The sequence below is a fragment of the Rhincodon typus genome, chromosome 9 (genome assembly GCF_021869965.1).
Source record: "Rhincodon typus isolate 14 chromosome 9, sRhiTyp1.1, whole genome shotgun sequence".
Taxonomy (NCBI): domain Eukaryota; kingdom Metazoa; phylum Chordata; class Chondrichthyes; order Orectolobiformes; family Rhincodontidae; genus Rhincodon; species Rhincodon typus.
Window position 1 is genome coordinate 31,070,992 of NC_063340.1, and position 21,354 is coordinate 31,092,345.

The window sequence follows — 21,354 nt, forward strand, 5'->3', positions numbered from 1 at the left end:
CATCTTCTCTCCAATACCTCACACTCAATCTGTCTCTGCTACAGTACCCACCTCCCAGCAAGGCTAATACCTACGTAAAGTTTGTGTCTTTTATTTTTGTGCTTTTAAAAGTTGTTGACTGAAATGAGAGAACTGTTTTGAAGTTAATGTTTTAAAGAATCATCAAAAATCTCAATGCCAAATTATCCACAGTGTCCTTAGAACAGTAATTAAGTTGCATTAACTTCCAGGCCAGTTCCCAAAAACAAACATCTTTGTTCCTCTTCTCCTTTAAAAGGAACTGCTATTCAAAGTGCAAGTCTTAACCTAAACTCTTAGTCGCAAAGCAAAAATAAATGAGGAAAATAGAAGAAAAAAAGTGAGGCCCTCTACGCTACTACTCTCTTTAATGTCTGCAACATCTTCCCAGCTCACTCTCACCCATCCCAATCCATGACACCACTAACCTAGCATGCCATCTGTGCGGCATACTAACTCGCTTAGGGTACCTCCCAACCTGCACTGTGGAAGCACTGTTTGTGTAATTCCAGTTGCATGATGTTGTGTTTGGTGGAAAGTATTTATAGGCTAGCAGACAATGACACATTCGTGGTTTTACATGTAGGTGAGTTGGCTTGTCTAAGAAGTGGTGATTGAATCTCACAACCCATGTGTTTGTTGTTCTGTTAAGAGCTAAATTGAATGAACTTTGTCAGCACTGCACAACTAATCAAAGCTGATTTGATGACTCTTAGGAAGATAAGCATTCAAAAGGATTCACCAGATCAATGGAGAATTTGTTTTGGTCGCTCACTGGCCACATCAAACGTAAGCAAATTAAATTACATCTCTAGGTTATTCACACTCCTTTCTTAGAAGTAGTTAAATGTTTCAACTCCTTTTCGCAAATTATGTTGAGCTCATTGTTTAGAATTAGTGGTCACTCAATGAAACAATAATTCTGTACTAAAAGCAAAACACAGTTGATGCTGGAAATCTGAAACAAAAACAGAAAGTGCGTGAGAAACCCAACGCATCTAGTAGCATCTGTAGAGAACCAGAGTTAACCTTTTGAGTCCGACATCATATTCTGAGACATATTGGGCTAGAAACATTATCTCTGTACCTCTTTTATTGACTGTTCTTTGACACCATAATCCCCTTCTCAGTGAACGAACTGACTTCTCCCAGAATTCTCCTCACTTGCTTCTCACTGCCGCCTTCTTGGGAATCGTTCATTTCACATCAATTTAATACAAGGTCTACTCTAGCATCTTAATGGGCTCAGGGACCCTTGAAATTATGTAGTCCTAACACTATTCCTGGCTTAATGTTTAGGCTGTAAACTGGAGGGAAAAATTTGAAATAAATAGAGAATCCTGGGAAGATGAAATACCGTTTCTTGATATGCATTGAGACCACAAAATTGCAAAACTGATCCATTTTTAGAGCAAAAATGTTTTGATTCTTTGACAGTCACTGCAGTTAGAAAACTGATCAATAAATTTGGTTTATATTTGTGGGTGCACTGAAATGCTTCATTCCAGACCTAAACCCAGATTTTTGTGCTGGGTAGGAACCAATTCTGGCACTCCTGTCCCTATTCCCACCCTTGGAGCGGCACAGTGGCTCAGTGGCTAGCACTGCTGCCTCACAGCGCTAGGGACCCAGGTTTGATTCCACCCTCAGGTGACTGTCTGTGTGGAGTTTGCACATTCTCCCCGTGTCTGTGTGGGTTTCCTCTGGGTGCTCCGGTTTCCTCCCACAGTTCAAAGATATGCATGCTAGGTGGATTGGCCATGCTAAATTGCCCATAGTGCTCAGGGATGTGTAGATTAGGTGAGTTATAGTGGGGTGGGTCTGGGTGGGATGCTTTGAGGTTTGGTATGAAGTTGTTGGGCTTAAGGGCCTGTTTCCACACTGTAGGGATTCTATGATTCTATGATATTCCCAATTCACACTCAGAGCCTAGGCTTGTAAAAGGATTATATGATTGTGAGGTTGTTTACACAGCTGGAGGAAAAACCTGCTGACTTTGCTTGATTAACACCTTTATGTGGAGGTAATAAATTGTTTGTGATCTCTTCTGTCAAAATCCAATATTTATTTTCGCAAAGTTGAGTTGTGAAGTGCTTAAAGCTTACGGTATTGATATTTTACTAATCTGTTTGATTGGCACTTTTATAGGTTACAGAAATACCATTTTTTACCAAACAATTATGAGTAGACGGTTTTAATGTAGCAGTTTCATACTTGCCCTTTTTAATGTAGGGTTCACCATATATATATATATATATAGTGTATATGGGGTAAATGGATATGAAAGTCATGAGTTGATATGGAGGAGTGGGCTATTGGGATTTGTTTGGGGGCAGTATAAGTTGGAATTGAGTCATCCCAGAACATCGAGGTATAAAAGAGTTAGGGGTTATGATGGGCCTAAAATGCAACCGAGCAACTTGGACAAAGTCTCAGAAGACCGGTATCATTTAACCATTTCACCGTGGTACACAGACACCCTATGGCCATCTCTGATCTATTTCTGAGAGCAGCCGGGCCCACTCTATTTACAACCACCTCTGTCTACTGAGGTGGGGGTGTTGAGCTGGAAAAGTTCCATCTCAAGCTATCTACTGCAATAGTAAAAATCCTGACTCTAGTTGAAACTTGGATATGGAAGATACAGTTAAAGAAGCCAATTTTTAAGAAAACTTACCTTTTAAAAAAATGCTGTGTTAGTTACACAAATAAAAATAACCAAAAAGATCTGAGGCCAGTCACATTTTAAAACAGTAATCTTAAAGGACTTTGCCACCACACTGTCCACTAGAACATGCAACAACTTTTACAAAATCAGAACCAAAGTAAGCAGCTCCAACTCCAAAATAACTTAGGATTTCCAGGCATGAATTTAACCAAGCCTCCCAGCATGAACAAGGCTCGCTAGTGGCACAAATAACAATCAAGGATTTGCTACACTTTTCCTAAGCACTCTTGTCTATTCCAATCCAGATTCTGGCAGTAGGAAAGATCTCTTGACAAGGGAAAGTGGGGCCTAAGTAGCATTTGAATGTCGCAGCACAAAGGCATCACTGGTACTGTACCACCACTTTAAATTAAAATATGGGCAGTTCACACAGCACAAAAACTACCATTGAAACTTAACATGTTGCAGGAGAGGCAAAGATAACTTAATATTTCATAACTGAAAGGATTCTTTGACAGATTATACAGGTATAGGAATGCTCTTGAGTACAAGCAATCATTGGACTTTTCCTGTTATGAGCATATTTTTCCTGACTCGCATTGATTGTGTAACAACTCCCTATTTTCTTTCTGGCATCCTATGGTGTGAACTATTATTGCAGCTTCCCAGCAGCAACATTCTTATCCCCATCCTGTACATTTAAGTAACTGAATGGTAAATAGAGGCCTGGATGTTGAAAATGCTACAGCCGGTTGACATCGAGTAAAGCTGAAATGGCAGCCTCACCTAATCATTCATTATTGCCATTTGGGCAATAAATGCTGGCCTGGCATCCTGTGAATATATTTTTTAAAAAACATACAGAACAGAGAACATTTTAAAATTGGCTCTTCTTGTTGTGAGAAAAGCATGTTTTTAAAAGACTACCAGTTTCAGCTGAAACAAGAGAATGTTTTCACAGATCATAGAATCCCTACAGTGTGGAAACAGGGACTTTGGCCCAACAAGTCCACACCAAACCTCAGAGCATCCCACCCAGACCCATTCCCCTGTAACCCACCTAATCTACACATCCCTGAACACTATGGGCAATTTACCTAACCTGCACATCTTTGGACTGTGGGAGGAAACTGGAGAAAACCCACGCAGATGTGGGGAGAATGTGCAGACTCCACACAGTCACCCAATGATGGAATTGAACCCAGGTTGCTGGTGCTGTGAGGCAGCAGTGCTAACCACTGAGCCACCATGCTGCCCTGTTTTTTTTATTAGTTTTTAATGTTTGAGTCTCACTAGAAATGTTGTGTAAAAATGTGTATTTAATAGATTAGTAATTTCAGCTGAAACAAGAGAATGTTTTCGATATCAGTTTTTAATGTTTGAGTCTCTCTAGAAATCTCAAAGTCCCAAGAAGATGTGATGAAGGGCAAATTACTTACAGCAAGTTATGGGACAGAAGACTGGGAGCTAAAGAAAGAGAGGAGAAGTCAGTCGGATACAGCTTTAGCCAGCTCTTGTAAGGTAAGGCACACAATTTAGGATTGATAGCTTGATAATAAATTTACACTACTTAATTAGACTTATTGTAAATCTGGAATGAAGATCTGATCAGAACCCTCCCACTCAAATCTCATTACAGTTTACTCCAGAGACAAGTCAGACCCTAACACTTTCTTTATAGCCCAATACATGAATAAATAGGAAAATACTAAATACATCGAATCTATGTCGTAAAGTTTGAGCATGCTGCTATCTTCATTATGGCCAAATGATAACCTGCATCAAACAGAAACATTTTGGGAAAATTTGACCCCTCCCACCCACACCCCCCAGCAGGCAACCAAGCACAATTCTAGGAGACTAAGAAGACTTCTTATTTCTTGGATGAGGATATTGTTGGCATTTACTGCCTGTCCCTAGTTGCCCTTTTGAAGGTTGTAGTGAGCTGTCTCCTTAAACCACTACAATCCTTTTGGTACTGGTACTTCCATAGTACTGTTAGGGACCTAGTATCCAACTACACCAAAGGAATGCTTCGCAGTGCCAGGGACCCGGGTTCAAATCAACCCTTGGGTGACTGTCTGTGTGGAGTTTGCACATTCTCCCCATGTCTGTGTGGGTTTCCTCCAGGTACTCTGGTTTCCTCCCACAGTCCAAAGATGTGCAGGATAGGTGGATTGGCCATGCTAATTGCCCAAAGTGTTCAGCGATGTGTAGATTAGGTGGGTTATAGGGGGATGGGTCTGGGTGGGATGCTCTGAGACCTGGTGTTGGGCCAATGGGCCTGTTTCCACACTATAGGGATTCTACGATGATATTTCCAAGTCAAGATGGTGAGGGGCTTCAAGGGAAACTTGCAGGTGATGATGTTTCTAAGTATCTGCTGCCCTTGTATTTCTAGATGGCAGTGGTCATGGATCTGGAAGGTGCTGTCTAAGGAGCCATGGTGAATTTCTGCAGTGCATCTTGTAGGTGGTATACTCTGCTCTTATTGAGCATTGGCAGTAGAGTGAGTGAATTTTTGCTAATGGGGTGCCAGTCAAGCAGGCTAATTGTTCTGAATGGTGTCAAGCTTGATGAGTATTGTTGCAGTTGCTATCATCCAGATAAGTAGTAGTATTCCATGGCTTTCCTGACTTAACACAGAAGCACTGAAACTAGGAGCAGGAGTAGGCCATTCGGTTATTTAGAGCTTGCTTCATTCCATTCAATTTGCTTATGACTGATCAATGCCATATTCTTGCTTTCTCTCTTGATGTCTTTAATATCTAAAAATTTATCAGTTTCTTTATTAAATATGTTCACTGACCTGGCCTCCAAAGCCTTTTGTGGTAGTAAGTTCTACAGATTGACCACCTGTAGAGATTGAAACAATGTTTTCTCCTCTCAGTCCTAAATGGCTTATTGCACATCCTGAGACTGTGACCACTGGTCCTGGATTCCACAACCAGTGGAAATATCCTCCCTATAGCTAGTCTATCTCGCCAAGTTAGAATTTTACATGTTTCAATCAGATCCCCCCTCATTCTTCTAAACTCTAGTGAAATCAGATCCAGTCAAACCAACTCTCCTCACTGGACAGTCCTGTTATTCTGTCAGCCTAGTGAACCTTTTCTACACTCCCTCTATGGCAAGTATATCCTCTGTTAGGTAGGGAAGCCAAAACTGTCCAGTGTTCCAGGTGCAGTCTTATCAATGCTCTGCATAACTGCAGTAAGACATTCCTACATTTGAATCCTCTTGCCATGAAGGTCAACATGCCAGTTGCCTTTGCAATTGTTTGCTGCATCTGCCTATTACATTGACTCATGTACAAGGACAAACTGTCTCAAAAATCTTGAACATCCAGATCACTTTGTGCAACAAGGTGCAGGGCTGGATGAACACAGCAGGCCAAGCAGCATCATAGGAGCAGAGAGGCTGACGTTTCGGGCTTTTTCTGATGAAGGGTCTAGGCCTGAAACGTCAGCCTCTCTGCTCCTATGATGCTGCTTGGCCTGCTGTGTTCATCCAGCCCTGCACCTTGTTGTCTCGGATTCTCCAGCATCTGCAGTTCCTACTATCTCTGATTCACTTTGTGCAGCTGCATTTCCCTGCTTGTGTACCTCCTCCCTCCTTACTATTCAAGGCTCCAGGCACACCTTTCAGGTGAAGCAGTGATTTACCTGCACTTCACTCAATCTAGTCTATTGGATTTGCTGCTCACAATGTGGTGTCCTTGACAGTGGGGAGACAAAGCGCATACTGGGTGATCGCTTTATAGAGCACCTACATTCTGTCCACAGAAATGACCAAGCTTCCAGTTGCCTGCCACTTCAACATATCACTGCCTTTCCTGGCCAACATCTCTGTCTCGGGCTTGCTGCAGTGCTCCAAAAAGCTCAGTTCAAATTGGAAGAACAACATCTTATTATCTGCTTGGGATCCCCTGCAGCCTTCTGGACTTGATATTACGTTCAACAGTTTTAGGGCTTGAGCACCTCCCATTGTCTTACCCCAACACTGAGACACCAAGGTCTTGTCATTAAATGGGCTGCGATTACAAACAACCCATTGTCAATCACTAATGGTCTCATTAGCAACTGTTTATTCTCCTAGTCTGACCTTTACCCATTCCTTTGTCTGCCCAATTATTTTTCTGTCTCTCTGGGCTCCATATCCACCTATTATTTACTCATTCCCCACCCCTCACCCCACCTTCAGCATGTATGCCAGCCTTTTCCTAGCTACAATCAGTTCTGAAGATGGGTGTCTGGGCCCAAAACGTTAACTCTTTTGTTTCCACAGATGCTGCCAGACTTGCTTTTGTTTCTGATTTCCTGCATCTGCAGTTCTTTGACTTCTTTTGAATAGATTTCAAAACGTATCATTATTGAAATAATACTGTGTTTCATACCAAGTGTATAACTTCAAAATTATACATGTTAAGTTACATCTGCCACGTGTTTGCCCACAAACTAAATTGTCTATTGATCACTCTGAAGCATCCTTGCATTCTGCTCACAGCTCACAATCCCATCTAGTTTTGTGATATCAGCAAAATTGGAAATATTTCATTTGTTTCCCACATCTGAGTCATTAATATATATTATGAATAGCTGGGGACCAAGCTCTGATCACGATTGGACACCATTAATCACTGCATGTCACCCAAAAGCAACACATTCTCAATCTCTCTTTCTGATCTGTCACCAATTCTCAATCCGTGCAAATATATTATCCAGTGTGTTTTAATTTTGGACACTGGAGTATTACGTGGGATTTTATCAAAAGCCTTCTTGAAATCAAATGTGCCACCTTCACTGGTTCTTCCTTATCTATTCTACCAGTTGAATCCTGAACAAACTCCAATTCAGCATTAGATCGCATGGAATCCAGCTGGCAAACTGGATACACAATTGGCTTAATGGTAGAAAGCAGAGAGTAATAGTGGAAGGATGCTTGCCAGACTGGAGGCCTGTGCCTAGTAGTGTGCCTCAGGGATTAGTGCTGGGCTCATTGCTGTTTGTTGTCTATATCAATGATTTTGATCAGAATGTACAAGACATGATTAGTAAGTTTGCGGATGACACTAAAATTGGTGGTATTGTGGACAGTGAGGAAGGTTATCAGAAATTGCAGCAGGAACTTGATCTGCTGGGGAACCATAGAATCCCTACAGTGTGGAAACAGGCCATTCCACCTAACAAGTCGACACCGCCCCTCCGAAGAGCATCCCACCCTGATTCATTCCCCTACCCCTGCATTTCCCCATGTCTAACCCACCTAACCTGAACATCCCTGAACACCGTGGGCAATTCAGCATGGCCAATCCATCTAGCCTGCACATCTTTGGACTGTGGGAGGAAAACGGAGCACCCGGAGGAAACCCACGCAGACATGAGGAGAATGTGCAAACTCCACACAGAAACCTGCCCAAGGGAAGTGGGCTGAGAAATGGCAAATGGAGTTTAATATAGATAAGTGTGAGGTGTTGCATTTTGGAAAGTCAAATCAAGGTAGGAGTTTCATAGTGAATGGTAGGGCCTTAAGGAGTGTAGTGGAAGAGAGGGACCGTGGAGTTCAGATACACGGTTCTCTGAAAGTGGAGTCACTGGTAGACAGGGCAGTGAAGAAGACTTTTGGCACACTGGCCTTCGTCAGTCAGGGCATTGAGTAAAGAAGTTGGGAAGTTATGTTGCAGTTGTACAGGACATTGGTGAGGCCGCATTTGGAATATTGTGTTCAGTTTTGGTTACCTTGCTATAGGTAGGATGTTATTAAACTGGAAAGAGTGCAGAAGAAATTTACAAAGATGTTGCCAGGACTCAAGGGTCTGAGTTATAGAGAGAGCGTGGACAAGCTAGGACATTTTCTTTAGAGCATAGGAGACTGAGGAGGGAGTCTTATAGAAATGTACAAGATCATGAGAGGCATGGATAGGGTGAATGCACTCGGTTTTTTTCCCAGGGTTGGGGAATTGAGGACTAGAGGACATCAATTTAAGGTAAGAGGGGAAAGAATGCATGGGAACCTGAGGGGCAGCTTTTTTACACATAGGGTGATCTGCATATGGAATGAGCTGCCAGCAGAAGTGGTTGAGGCAGGTACTTTAACAACATTTAAAAGGCATTTAGATGAATACATGGATAGGAAAGGTTTAGAAGGATATGGGCCAAGTGCAGGAAGATGGGTTTAGCGTGGATGGACATTTTTGTCAGCAGGATCAGTTCAGACCGAAGAGCCTGTCTCTATGCTGTAGGATTCTATGACTCTATGAGCATGATCTCTGTTTCTTAAACCCATGCTGACTTTGTCAGATCCCATTAACACTGTTCAATTGTTATTACATCTTTTATAATAGACTGTTACTTTTTCTCTCACTACTGACGTTAGGCTAATGGGTCTTTAATGCTCTGTCTTTTTCTCACCTTCCTTTTTTTAAATAGTGGCGTTAAATTCCCTCTCCCTCCCACTAAGATGACCACCTGTGCATTCTTTGGTACTCTTAGATGCAAATTATCATGCCCTGGGGTTAGATCATAGAATTCCTACAGTGTGGAAACAGGACCTTCGGTCCAACAAGTCCATACCAGACCTCAGAGTGTCCCACCCAGACCCATCCCTCTATAGTCCACCTAATCTACACATCCCTGAACACTATGGGCAATTTAGCATAGCCAGTCCACCTAGCCTGTGCATCTTTGGAGCGTGGGAGGAAACTAGAGCACCCAGAGAAAACCCACGCAGACACAGGGAGAATATGCAAACTCCACACAGACAGTCATCCGAGGGTGGAATTGAACCTGGGTCCCTGGCGCTGTGAGGCAGCAGTGCTAACCACGGAGCCACCATGCCACTCCAATATGAGGAGAGATTGACTAGGTTAGGACTTTTTCATTGGAGTTCAGACAAATGAGGGGGGTCTCATAAAGACTTATAAAATTCTAACAGGACTAGACAGGGCAGGTACAGGGAGGAGGTTCCCAATGGTGGGTCTGTCTAGAACCAGGAGTCACAGTCTTAGGATTTGAGGTAGACCATTTAAAGAGGAGATGAGAAGACATTTCTTCACCCAAAGAGTGGTGAGCCTGTGGAATTCACTACCGCAGGAAATAGTTGATGCCAAAACATTGAATGTATTCAACAGGCAGCTAGATATCACACTTGGGGTGAATGGGATCAAAGATTACGGGGAGAAAGCAGGATTGGGCTGTTGAGTTGGATGATCAGCCATGATTGTGATGAATGAAGGAGCAGGAGTGAAGGAGCAAAGGGCCGAAAGGCCTCCTCCTACTCCTATCTTCTATGTGCCTATATAAATGTTCTCTTCACTTCCGCATGGGGTGGGATGTAAACTGCAGTCAGGATAGTTGAAGTAAACTCCCATAGTACATAGTAGGGTCAGGTCATATTTGGCGAAACCAAGACAACCACTAGCATTGAAATGATATGTGGCAAATAACATTCATCCCACACAAAAGCTAGGTAAGACCATCTCCAACAAATAGGAATCTGACCATTTCCTTCACCTTGACATTCAATGGCATTATCATCACTGAATCCTTCACTATCAATATTTTGATGGTTACCATTTACAAGAAACAGAACTTGGCCAGCCATATAAATACTGTGACTACAAGAACAGGCAAGAGGTTAGGAATTTTGAAGTGAGAACTTCTGACTCACCAAAGCATGCCTATTATCTACACGGCACACGTTAGGATTGTGATAAGTTGCCTCGATAAGTGTAAATGCAACGGCACTCAAGGAGCTCAACATCATTCAGGACAAAGCATCTTGCTTGATTGGCCCACCGTTCACCACTTTCAATGTCAATGCCTCCATAACCAACACATGATGGCAGTATGTGTAGAATCTACAAAATGCACTGCAGCAATTCAATTAGACTTATTCAACAGCACTTTCCAAGCTCATTACCTCCACTACCTAGAAGGTCAATAGCAGAAAATACATGAGAGGGCTACCACCTGCAAGATTCACTCCAAGCCATGTACCATCTTGCTATATTGGCATCCTTTATGCTGCACCAAACTCCTAGAAATGCAGAGCCAAGCTGATGTTTGAACATGTCTCCCTTGAGCACAGGATAAATTAAAATATGTCGTTAGCTCATTGGCAACATTTAACAATACTAGGAAATTTAAAAGAAAAGTTAGACCATAAATCCGCAATTGATTATTTACAAGAATGGTGTGATAATGTCACAAATAAAACAGAAATTGCTGGAAAAGCTCAGCATATTTGGCAGTATCTGTAGAGAGAAACCAGAGTTAACGCTTCGGGTCAGGGGACCCTTCTTCAGGTATGATAATCTGCTGTCTTTCCCTTTACTGGTTTTTCTGTGTGGAAAACATATAGGTGTATTTCTGATAAAGGGTCTTTGACCAGAAATGTTAACCCTGCTCCTCAGTCCACAGATACTACCAGGTCTTCTGGGCATTTGCAATATTTTCTGCTTGATTAAGTGTAATATTTCTTGATTTCCTAAGAATTCTGAATCTGGCTGTGTTCTTGTAGACATTCTTGTAAGGTAGGAAAAAAATGGGCTTCTTCCTTAAGTTTTAAATGTAAGAAAATAATAATTCTTCCTGTCACTTTTATAAAGTAGTTTATGATTTTGCTGATAACCCAGAGCATGGCATCTCCAGAGCTAATAACATCTCTGCATAAAGCAATTAGATCTTATCTGCCAAAATATTAAGAAAGAAAGGGTAATTTCATTCAGATAATGTTTGGAGAACTTTGACTCAACCATCTTAAAAGTTTCCAATGTAAGTGCTTTTCAACCAGCTCAGTACTAAATGATGTTTCTAATTCAGCTCATTACTAAATTATGTTTCTAATTATGTGGCAGCTAGCAACCTCAGCCAGTCTCCTCAAAGTCAACAAGCAAGATGAAAAAGATGGAGGACATTTATATGAAATGGATTTGCAGCAGACAGAGGAAGTCAATTATACATCAAGTCAACTCCAAGCAAAAAGAAGAAGCCTGGTTCATACTCAACATGAAATACCACAGTGGGTTAGTAATTGGTGTGACCTCTTGAAACACATGACTTCTGGGTATTATCTAGTACTCTTCTGGCTTACTGATTATCTTCTGAATATCTAAAACGACAGGCAGTTACATAGATATGAAAGGAGATTTGGCTAAGGTTGATTGTGTAAGTAGACTAAAAGGTATTGCAAGTAGTAAAAGGTGGTAAATATTAAACTAAACAATTCAAAATTTTAAAGGAATAGAAATTAATTCCTTTAAGAAATACAATTCAGTAAGAAAAAAACCTATCTGTGGCTTAATAAGGAATTTGAGTATTACTGGATTAAAATAATTTTATAATATTTAAATGAATATTTACAAACCTAAAATTTGGGGATGTTAGAATCAAGCAAAAGGCTGCCAATAAATTGATTAAATAAAAGGAAAAAAATCAAACATTAGTAGAGATCAGCCATGATTATAAAAGGTTCTACAGCTATGTAAAAAGAAAGAAAGTGGTTATATCGAACATTGGTTCCCATGAGGCAAAAACAGAAGATATTATCATGTGGGATGAGGAAATGGCAGAGAAATTGAAGAAATTTTAGCTGACTTTTATTGTAGAAGGCATAAATTACATATCTGAAGTGAAGGGTGAAGAACCTGTGGTAATTAATGTCAGCAGAGAAGATCAAGATTAAAATTAAATCTGACGAGGCCCTGATGGCCTGTGCCTAAGGGTTCTCAAAGAGATAGCTGCAGAACTAGTAAGTGCTCTATGATTTTCCAAGACTCCTTAGAATGATCCAAGCAAATTAGATGTTGATAAATGTAATAACGTGATTAAAAAGAAATCAAATCCCACCCTAGCAACAAGTGAATTCAAATTCAGTTAATAGGTTTCAATTGAAAAAAAATGCTAGTCCCAGTTCTGCTGAGCATGATCTACAAAGATTGTCATAAAAATCTATCTGGTTCTCTCAGGGAGAGAGAGAGAAATCAAGGAAATAGAGGCTGGTTAGCCTTACATCAGTCTGTGGAAATTTGCTGGATCAGTGCTGGATCTTAACTACTTAACTATCTATATTAGTCATTTAGATCAGAATAGTAATGTATTTGAGTTTATTGGTATTATAAATCTCAGTGAGAACGCAAACTCGGAGAAGGACACAAAGAAGTTGCTAAGAGATATAGGTAGATTAAACAAGCAGGCAAGAACATGGCAAATGAAGTACAATGTGGGGAAGTACAACATTATTGACTTTGGTTGTAAGATTGGAAAAGATTATACATTTGTATAATCCTTAAAGTCTTTATAGCTTCTAAATGTTGATGTTCAGAAGAATTTAGATGTACTCATTATTGCAGAATCCAGAAAGTTACCAAGCAAGTATTGCAAACAATTAAGAAAGGTGTGCTCTGGGGCAGACACAAATTCAAAACCCACTAAGACAGCTATTGGAATTTAAATTCAGTTAATAATTGAAATTAAACAAAAAGCTGGTTTCAGTTATGATGCCAATGAAACAATGGGATTGTTATAAACACCCATCCAGTTCATTCATTCTCTACTGGGGAGGAAATCCTATGTCCTTACCCTGTCTGGCGTATGTGTGACTCCAAATTTCCATGATGTGGTTTATTCTTAACTAGCCCCTGAAATAACCCAGCAAACCACTCAGTTCTCACAAAACTACTACTAAAGTCACTGAAGAACTGAATATCTCACCCAACATTGACTTAAGCACCAAAACAAACATCATGTGGATTTGGAGTCACCCATACCCCAGGCAGGGATTTCCTCCCCAAAAGAGAATGAATGAACTGGATGGGTGTTTATAACAATCCTATTGTTTCATTGGCATCATAACTGAAACCAGCTTTTTGTTTAATTTCAATTACTAACTGAATTTAAATTCCATTAGCTGCCTTAGTGTGATTTGAATTTGTATCTCCAGAACACACCTTTTTAATTGCTTGCAATATTTGCATGGTAACTTTCTGTATTTTGCATTATTGAACCTAGTCTGAATGCCGAGTCAACTAAAAGATTGTGAGAAGTGGAACAAAAAAAATCCCAGCATTGACTTAGGTACCAAGACAACAACGCCTAATCTAAATTCCTAGTCAATCACAAGATTGTGAGAGGTGGAATTAAAATCCATGGCTAAGCAAAGAAGTTGAAGATAACAGACAAAATCTAAGGCATACCATATTGCAAAGGCCAGTGTCAGGCTGGAGGATTTGGAAACTTCTTAAAAAGTCGACAAAAGGTTATGAAAATGTAATAAAAAGAACAAAGTTAAATTATTGTAAAATTCCTATAGTCCACATAGAGGCCATTTGGCCCATCACATCTGCCCCATCACTCCAAAGAACATCCCCCCCATACCCACTCCCCCACCAAATCCCCGTGACCCCACATTATCTATGACTAATCCACGTAGCCTACACATCCCTGGACAATACAGGGCAATTTAGCATGGCCGACCTACCTAACCTGCACATCTTTAGACTGTGGGAACATAGAACAGTACAGCATAGTACAGGCCCTTTGGCCCACGATGTTGTGCTGACCTATTATCCTACTAAGATCAATCTACCCTGCATACCCTACATTTTACTATCCTCCATGTGCATATCCAAGAGTTGCTTAAAAGTCTCTAAAGTATCTGACACCACTACCACTGTTGGCAGTGCATTCCACACGCCCACCACTTTCTGTGTGAAGAACCTACCTCTGACATCTCCCTTATACCTTCCTCCAATCACCTTAAAATTATGCCCCTCGTAATAATCATTTCCGCCCTGGGAAAAAGTCTCTGGGTATCCACTCTATCTATGTCTCTCATCATCTTGTACACCTCTATCAAGTCATCGCTCATCCTTCTTCGTTCCAATGAAAAAAGCCCTAGCTCCCTCAACCTTTCCTCATAAGACTTGCCCTCCTGTCCTTGAGAATGCGGTGGTGTGATGCCTTCTTTAACTGTTGAAGTCCACATGGTGTAGGTTGACCCGCAATGCCCTGAGGTATGGTATTCCAAGATTCTGAACGCGTGACAGTAAAGGAACAGTGATATTTTCTCAAGTCACAATGGTGAGTGGCTTGGAGGGGAACTTGCAGGTGGTGGTGTTCCCATGTAACTACTGCCCTTGTCCTTCTAGGTGGAAGTGGTTTGTGGGTATGGAAGGTGCTTTCTAAGGATCTTTGGTGAATTTCTGCAATGCATCCTGCAGATAGTACACATTGTTGTTACTGAGCATCAGTGGTGAAAGGACTGGACGCTTGTGGGTGTGGTGCCAATCAAGTGAGCTGCTTTGTCCTGGATTCTGTCAAGCTGCTTGAATGTTGTTGGAGCTGCACTCATTCAGGCAAGCAAGTGTATTCCATCACTTTCCTGACTGGTGCCTTGTAGATGGTGGACAGGCTTTGAAAGTCAGATGGGTTACTCGCCGTGGTATTGTTAGCCTCTGACGGCTCTTGTAGCCACTGTGTCTACGTGGCAAGTCTAGTTGAGTTCCTGGTCAATGGTAACTCCATGGATGTTGATATTGGAAGAGACAGTGATGGAAACGCCATTGAATGTCAAGGGGCAATGAATAAATTTTGTCTTATTGGAGATGATCATTGCTTACAGTTTGTGTACCATGAATGTTATTCGCCAGCCCAAGCTTGGATAATGTCCAGATCTTGTTACATTTGAACATGGAATGCTTCAGTATCAGAGGAATTGTGAATGGTAGTAAACATTGGGCAATCATTTGCAAACATTCCTACTTCTGACCTTATGATCGAGGGAAAGTCATTGGTGAAGCAATTGAAGATATTCCGGTCTGGATTAGAGGTGACTGCCCTCCCACAACCACAGCCATATTTCTATGTGCCAGGTATGAGTCCAGCCAGCGGAGAAGTTGCCCTCTGATACCTATTGATTTCGGTTTTGCTAGGGCTTCTTGATGCCCCACTCAGTCGAACGTGATCTCAGTGTCAAGGGCTGTCACTCTCACCTCTGGAATTCAGCCCTTTTGTCCATGTTTGAACCAAGGGTGTAATGAGGTAAGGAGCTGGCTGCCCCTGATGGAACCCCAACTGGTTGTCACTGAGCAGGTTATTGCTGAGCAGATGCTGCTTGATAATACTGTTGCTGACACTTTCCATGGCTTTACTGACGATCGAGAGAAGAGTGATGGGATGGTAATCAGTCGGGTTGCATTTGCCCTGCTTTTTGTATACAGGACATACCTGAGCAATTTTCCACATTGTCGAGTAGATGCCATTGTTGTAACTGTAATGGAAGAGCTTGGCTAGGGGAGCAGCAAGTTCTGGAGCACAAGTCTTCAATACTATTGCTGAAATGTTGTCATGGCCTTTTGCAGTGTCCAATTGTCCAATTGTTTTTTGATATCACATGGAGTAGATCAAATTGGCTAAAGGCTGGTATCTGTAATCATGTAGAATTGTATAGGATCACTGTAGAAGGCTGATATGGATCATCCACTTGGCACTTCTGGCTGAAAATTGCTGTGACTGCTTCAATCTTATGTTTTGCACTGATGTATTGTGTTCTTCCATCATTGAGGTTGTGGATATTTGGGAAGCTGCCTCCTCCCCCTCCTCCTCTACCAAGTTGTCCACCACCATACGTGACTGGATGTGGCAGGACTGCAGAGCTTAAACGTGATCCCTTGTTTGTGGGATCACTTAGCTGTGTTTATTACATGCTGCTTATGCTGTTTGGCATGCAAGTAGTCTTGTTTAATAGCTTCACAAAATTGACACCACATTTTTCAGTATGCCTGGTTCTGCTCCAGGCATGCCCTCCTGCACTCTGCATTGAACCAGGGTTGGTTCCCTAGCATAATGGTAATGGTTGAGTAGGGGTATACCATGCAATGAGGTTGCAGATTGTGCTCGAGTATGCTTCTGCTGCTGTTAATAGTCCACAGTGCCTCATGAATGCCCATACTTGAGTTGCCAGATTTGTTTGAGGTCTGTCCCATTTAGCACAGTGGTAGTGGCACACAAGATGATGAGGGTATTCTTAATAAGAATGTAGGACTTTGTCTCCATAAGGTGACTCTTGTGGTCACTCTTACTGATACTGTCACGGACAGCAGTCAGAAGGTTGATAAGGATGACGTTCAGTATGTTTTTCCCTCCTCTTGGTTCCCATACCACCTTGCTGCAGACCCAGTCTAGCAGTTATGTCCTTTAGGACCCAATCAGTTCAATCAGTAGGACTTGCGGCCAAGCCACTCTTAGTGATGGACATTGAAATCCCCCACCTAGTGTACATTTTGCACTCTTGCCACCCTAAGTTCTTCCTTCAAGTGTTGTTCAGTAAGGAGGAGTACTTATTCATTAGCTGAAGGAGGACAATACGTAGTAATCAGCAGGAGGTTTCCTTTCCCAATATTTAACTTAAATCTATAAGACTTTGAGAGGTCTGGAGTCAATGTGCCTACCACCTCTGTTGGGTCTGTTCTGCTGGTGGGACAGAATATATCCCAGGATGGTGTTTTTTGGGATGCAGCCATACTCACAGAATCGTACCTGACAGGCAATGTCAGATTTTGCTTGACTAGTGAGACAGCTCTCCCAATTTTGGCAGTAGCCCTCAGATGTTAGTAAAGAAGGACTTTAAAGGTTGATAGGATTGTTTCTGCTATTGTATTTTTTCAATGCCTAGGTTGATACCAGATGGTCCATCCAGTTTCATTGCTTTATTGAGACTTCTTCATGATTATTACAACTGAATGCCATTTCAGAGGGCAGTACAGAGCCAACCACATTACTCTAGCTCTGGACTCACATGTAGATCAGACCAGAAGGCAGCTTTCCTTTCCTGAAGCACATTAGTGTGCCAGATGGATTTTTCCAAAAATTGACAATGGTATTATGGTCAACATAAAGGTTGTAGAAAGGGAGGAACTTATAAGAATAATCATTACAAGGGAAAAAATACTGAGCAGACTGTTGGCATCGAAGGTAGACAAATCCCCAGGGCCTGATCTTAATGGAAGTGGCAGCAGAAATAGTGGATCCAGTAGTTATGATATTCCAAAATTCCTTCGATACTGGAAAGGTTCTGATGGATTGGAAAAAATGCTAATATAACACTCTGATTCAAAAAGGGAGGGAAGCAGGAAGTAGGAAACCGCAGAACAGTCAGTTTAACTGTTGTTGGGAAATTATTAAGGAAATTATAACAGAAAATTTGAAAAGGCAAAAGTCAGTACATGATTTTGTGATGGGTAACTCATGTTTGACTAATTTGCTAGAGTTCTTCAATGCAAAAAGTGGATAATGGGGATCTTGTAGATGTAGCATAGAAGGCACTTGATAAGGAGCTGCACAAAAGGTAAATTCACCAGGTAAGATTAAACAGGTTTAATGATAATTTAGTTGCTTGGATAGAGGATTAGCTGACTAACAGAAAGCAGAGAGTTGGGATAAATGGATCTTTCTCTGGTTGGCAAGATGTAACTAGTGAGGTGCCATGGAGTTCAGTCCTCAGGTCCTAACTATTTATGCCCTGTGAATGATTTGGATTCAGGGATAGAAGCTACTATAGCCAGATTTGCAGATGGCACTAAATTAGGTGGGACAGTAATTTGCAATGAAGAAATAAGACATTTACAAATGAATGTGAATAGTTTAGGTGAATGGGTCAAAATTTGGCAGATGGTGTTTAACACGGATTATGGATTTTAGTTGGAAGAATAAAAAGGCATTTTATTTTTGAAACAGGTAGAAGGATCTGGGTATACTCATGCATGAATTACAGAAAACTAGTATGTAGATACAGCAAGTAATAAGGAAGGCAATGGAATTTTGGCATTTATTGCAAAAGGAATAGAATATAAAAGCAGGGAAGTGTTGCTGCAACTGTGTGAGGCATTAACGAGACTGTACAGGGAGTATTGCATACTTGAGGAGGGCTTGGAAACAGTTCAGAAGAGATTCACTAGATTAATTCCAGAGGAGAAGGTTTTGGTTTATGAAGAGAGTGTGAGCAGATTAGGCCTATACTTTCTAGAGTTTTGAAGAATGAGAGGCAATCTAGACATATATAAATTGCTACAAGGGATTGCCAAAGTAGACATAGAGAGGATGATTCTTCTTGAGGGGCAGTCTAGAATGCGAGATTGTAATTCTAGGATATGAGGTAGCAAATTTAAAACACAGATGAGGAGAAATTACTTCTCTTAAAGGATTGTGAATCTGTGGAATTCACTATCCCAGAGTGCAGTGGACACCGGGACATTGAGTAAGTTTGAGGAGAAGATAGATAAATTTTTAATTAGTAATGATTTGAAGTGCAATTGAGGAAAAAATGATCATATTGAATTGCAGAGCTGCTCAAGGGGTTGAATTGCCTACTCCTGCTCCTGCTTCTACTTCTTATGTTCTTTATCGTCATTTCTACACAATCCTCCTTACTATAACCTCTGGGGCTTTGTGCTAAAATTGGGACAGCAATCCCACTGGTTAGCTAAACAATAATCAGAAGTAGTTATACTTACCAAATGATACTTTGCATAAGGATCAGCCATGATCTTATTGAATGGCGGAGCAGGCTCGAAGGGCCAGACGGTCTACTCCTGCTCCGAGTTCTTATGTTCTTAATGTCACAGACCACTCTATACTGTGCTAAAGACTTTACTTTAGTGTAAGTTGTGGATTGAAAAGAGGAGAACTGTTTTAAAAACGAACATTGGTTTGCTACATGGTATGAAAGCAAGTAATTTGATATTCAATGTGAATATCTGTTTGCAGCTGTGGGTTACAGCAGTAGTTACAGACAAATTGGAGCTAAAGGGTTCTGTGCAAATGGGGCTTTGATTGACAGCAAGTAGTGGCTTGGTTTGTGGACAAGTGATGAGTTGTCAGTGAAAGACATCTTCTACCTGCCAACAATTACATGTTGATTCTTAGGTCGCTGAACAACTTAGGGCTGTGAACTGGAGTTATAGAGTAACTATTCAGACTACCAATATTCAGCACAGGGGCTGTCTCTGTTCTCTGCAGAAAAAAGCCACTTTAAGCCTTAAGAAAGTCAGTTTATCTTTTGTTCAACAGTTGTAAGCTGTGACTTTTTGTGAATAAGTCAAAGACCTTTTCACAGTGAACCAGCTACCCATCTGGAAAAAGGAAGATCAAGAAGCAGCATTCTTATCAGCATAAGAACCATCTCTATAGATCCGGTGAATAATGTTCACTGAACTGCTTTTCTAGTTTTCCCACTGTCCATAATATCTATTTTTTTTGCTATCTGTCTGTGTGTTGTGCATATTTAAAGGGACATTTGCAAGAGGATTCATGTTGTAATTCGATGCCAACAGTGCATAACTGTTTACCTGTAGCTCGACTATTTTCTAGATTCTATTTTCAGCAGAGGGTGCTGCTAAGAAGTAACTGAGCAGGATTTTGGGAGGAGTCGGCTCAGTCATTGTGACCAAGGTGGGGAGTGCAGAAGAGCTGCTGTTAGCGAATGTGCAAGAGCATCCAACAGAGCACTACTGAAACTTGACATAAAAGGATTTCGGGTGGAGTTGTCTCAGTCACCAGCGACTGGCCAGGAACGAATGAAAGGAAGGCAAGCTGTAGCGGAGTGGCCATTTTTTGGAGCAGCCATTTTGAGAAGGGTTGCTTTGTGGTTGAAGTGTTGCCTGAGGTTTAAGTGTATGCTTAAGTGAATACCTGGCTTCAGTGAGGAGGGTGATCAGCGGCGAGGCAAGGCAATCGGAGGAGGAGTGAACTATTGCAGCTGCTGTAGGCACGAAGGCAAAGGAGAAATAGAAGGAAATTCCGTAAGTTTTAGAATACTGATGGACAAAGATGAGAGGGTCCTAAAGGAAGAGTGCTGAATTGGGGGAAGGCCAATGATAGCAAAATTCGACAGGAGCTGGGGAATGTGGATTGGGAGCAGCTGTTTGAGGGTAAATCCACATTTGATATGTGGGAGGCTTTTAGAGAGAGGATGATTAGAATGCAGGACAGAGATGTCCCTGTGAAAATGAGGGATAGAAAGGGCAAGATTAGAGAACCATGGATGACAGGCGAAATTGTGAGACTAGCAAAGAGGAAAAAGGAAGCACACATAAGGTCTAGGCGACTGAAAACAGATGAAGCTTTGGAAGAATATCGGGAAAGTAGGACCAATCTGAAACGAGGAATTAAGAAGGCTAAAAGGGGTCATGAAATATCTTTAGTAAACAGGGTTAAGGAAAATCCCAAAGCCTTTTATTCATACATAAGAAGCAAGAGGGTAACTAGAGAAAGGGTTGGCCCACTCAAGGACAAAGGAGGGAAGTTATGCAAGGATTCAGAGAAAATGAGTGAGATTCTTAATGAGTACTTTGCATCGGTATTCACTGAGGAGAGGGACATGACGGATGTTGAGGTTAGGGATAGATGTTTGATTACTCTAGGTCAAGTCAGCATAAGGAGCGGGGGTGAGGTGTTGGGTATTGTAAAAGGCATTAGTGTGGACAAGTCCCCAGGTCCGGATGGGAGCTATCCCAGGTTACTGAGGGAAGTGAGAGAGGAAACAGCTGGGGCCTTAACAGATATCTTTGCAGAATCCTTGAGCATGGGTGAGGTCCCGGAGGACTGGAAAATTGCTAATGTTGTCCCCTTGTTTAAGAAGGGTAGCAAGGATAATCCAGGTAATTATAGACC

General features: G+C 41.4%; 1 protein-coding gene across 1 annotated transcript in view; it reads left to right on the plus strand.

Annotated features, from left to right (window-relative positions):
* sytl3 (synaptotagmin-like 3) overlaps positions 1-21,354 on the plus strand; it is a 146,373-nt gene that overhangs the window by 95,500 nt on the left and 29,519 nt on the right. The window contains exons 7-9 of the mRNA XM_048601179.1: positions 735-807; positions 4,080-4,207; positions 11,544-11,711. Coding sequence (XP_048457136.1) covers positions 735-807; positions 4,080-4,207; positions 11,544-11,711 — 369 coding nt within the window. The remainder of the gene's footprint in view (positions 1-734; positions 808-4,079; positions 4,208-11,543; positions 11,712-21,354) is intronic.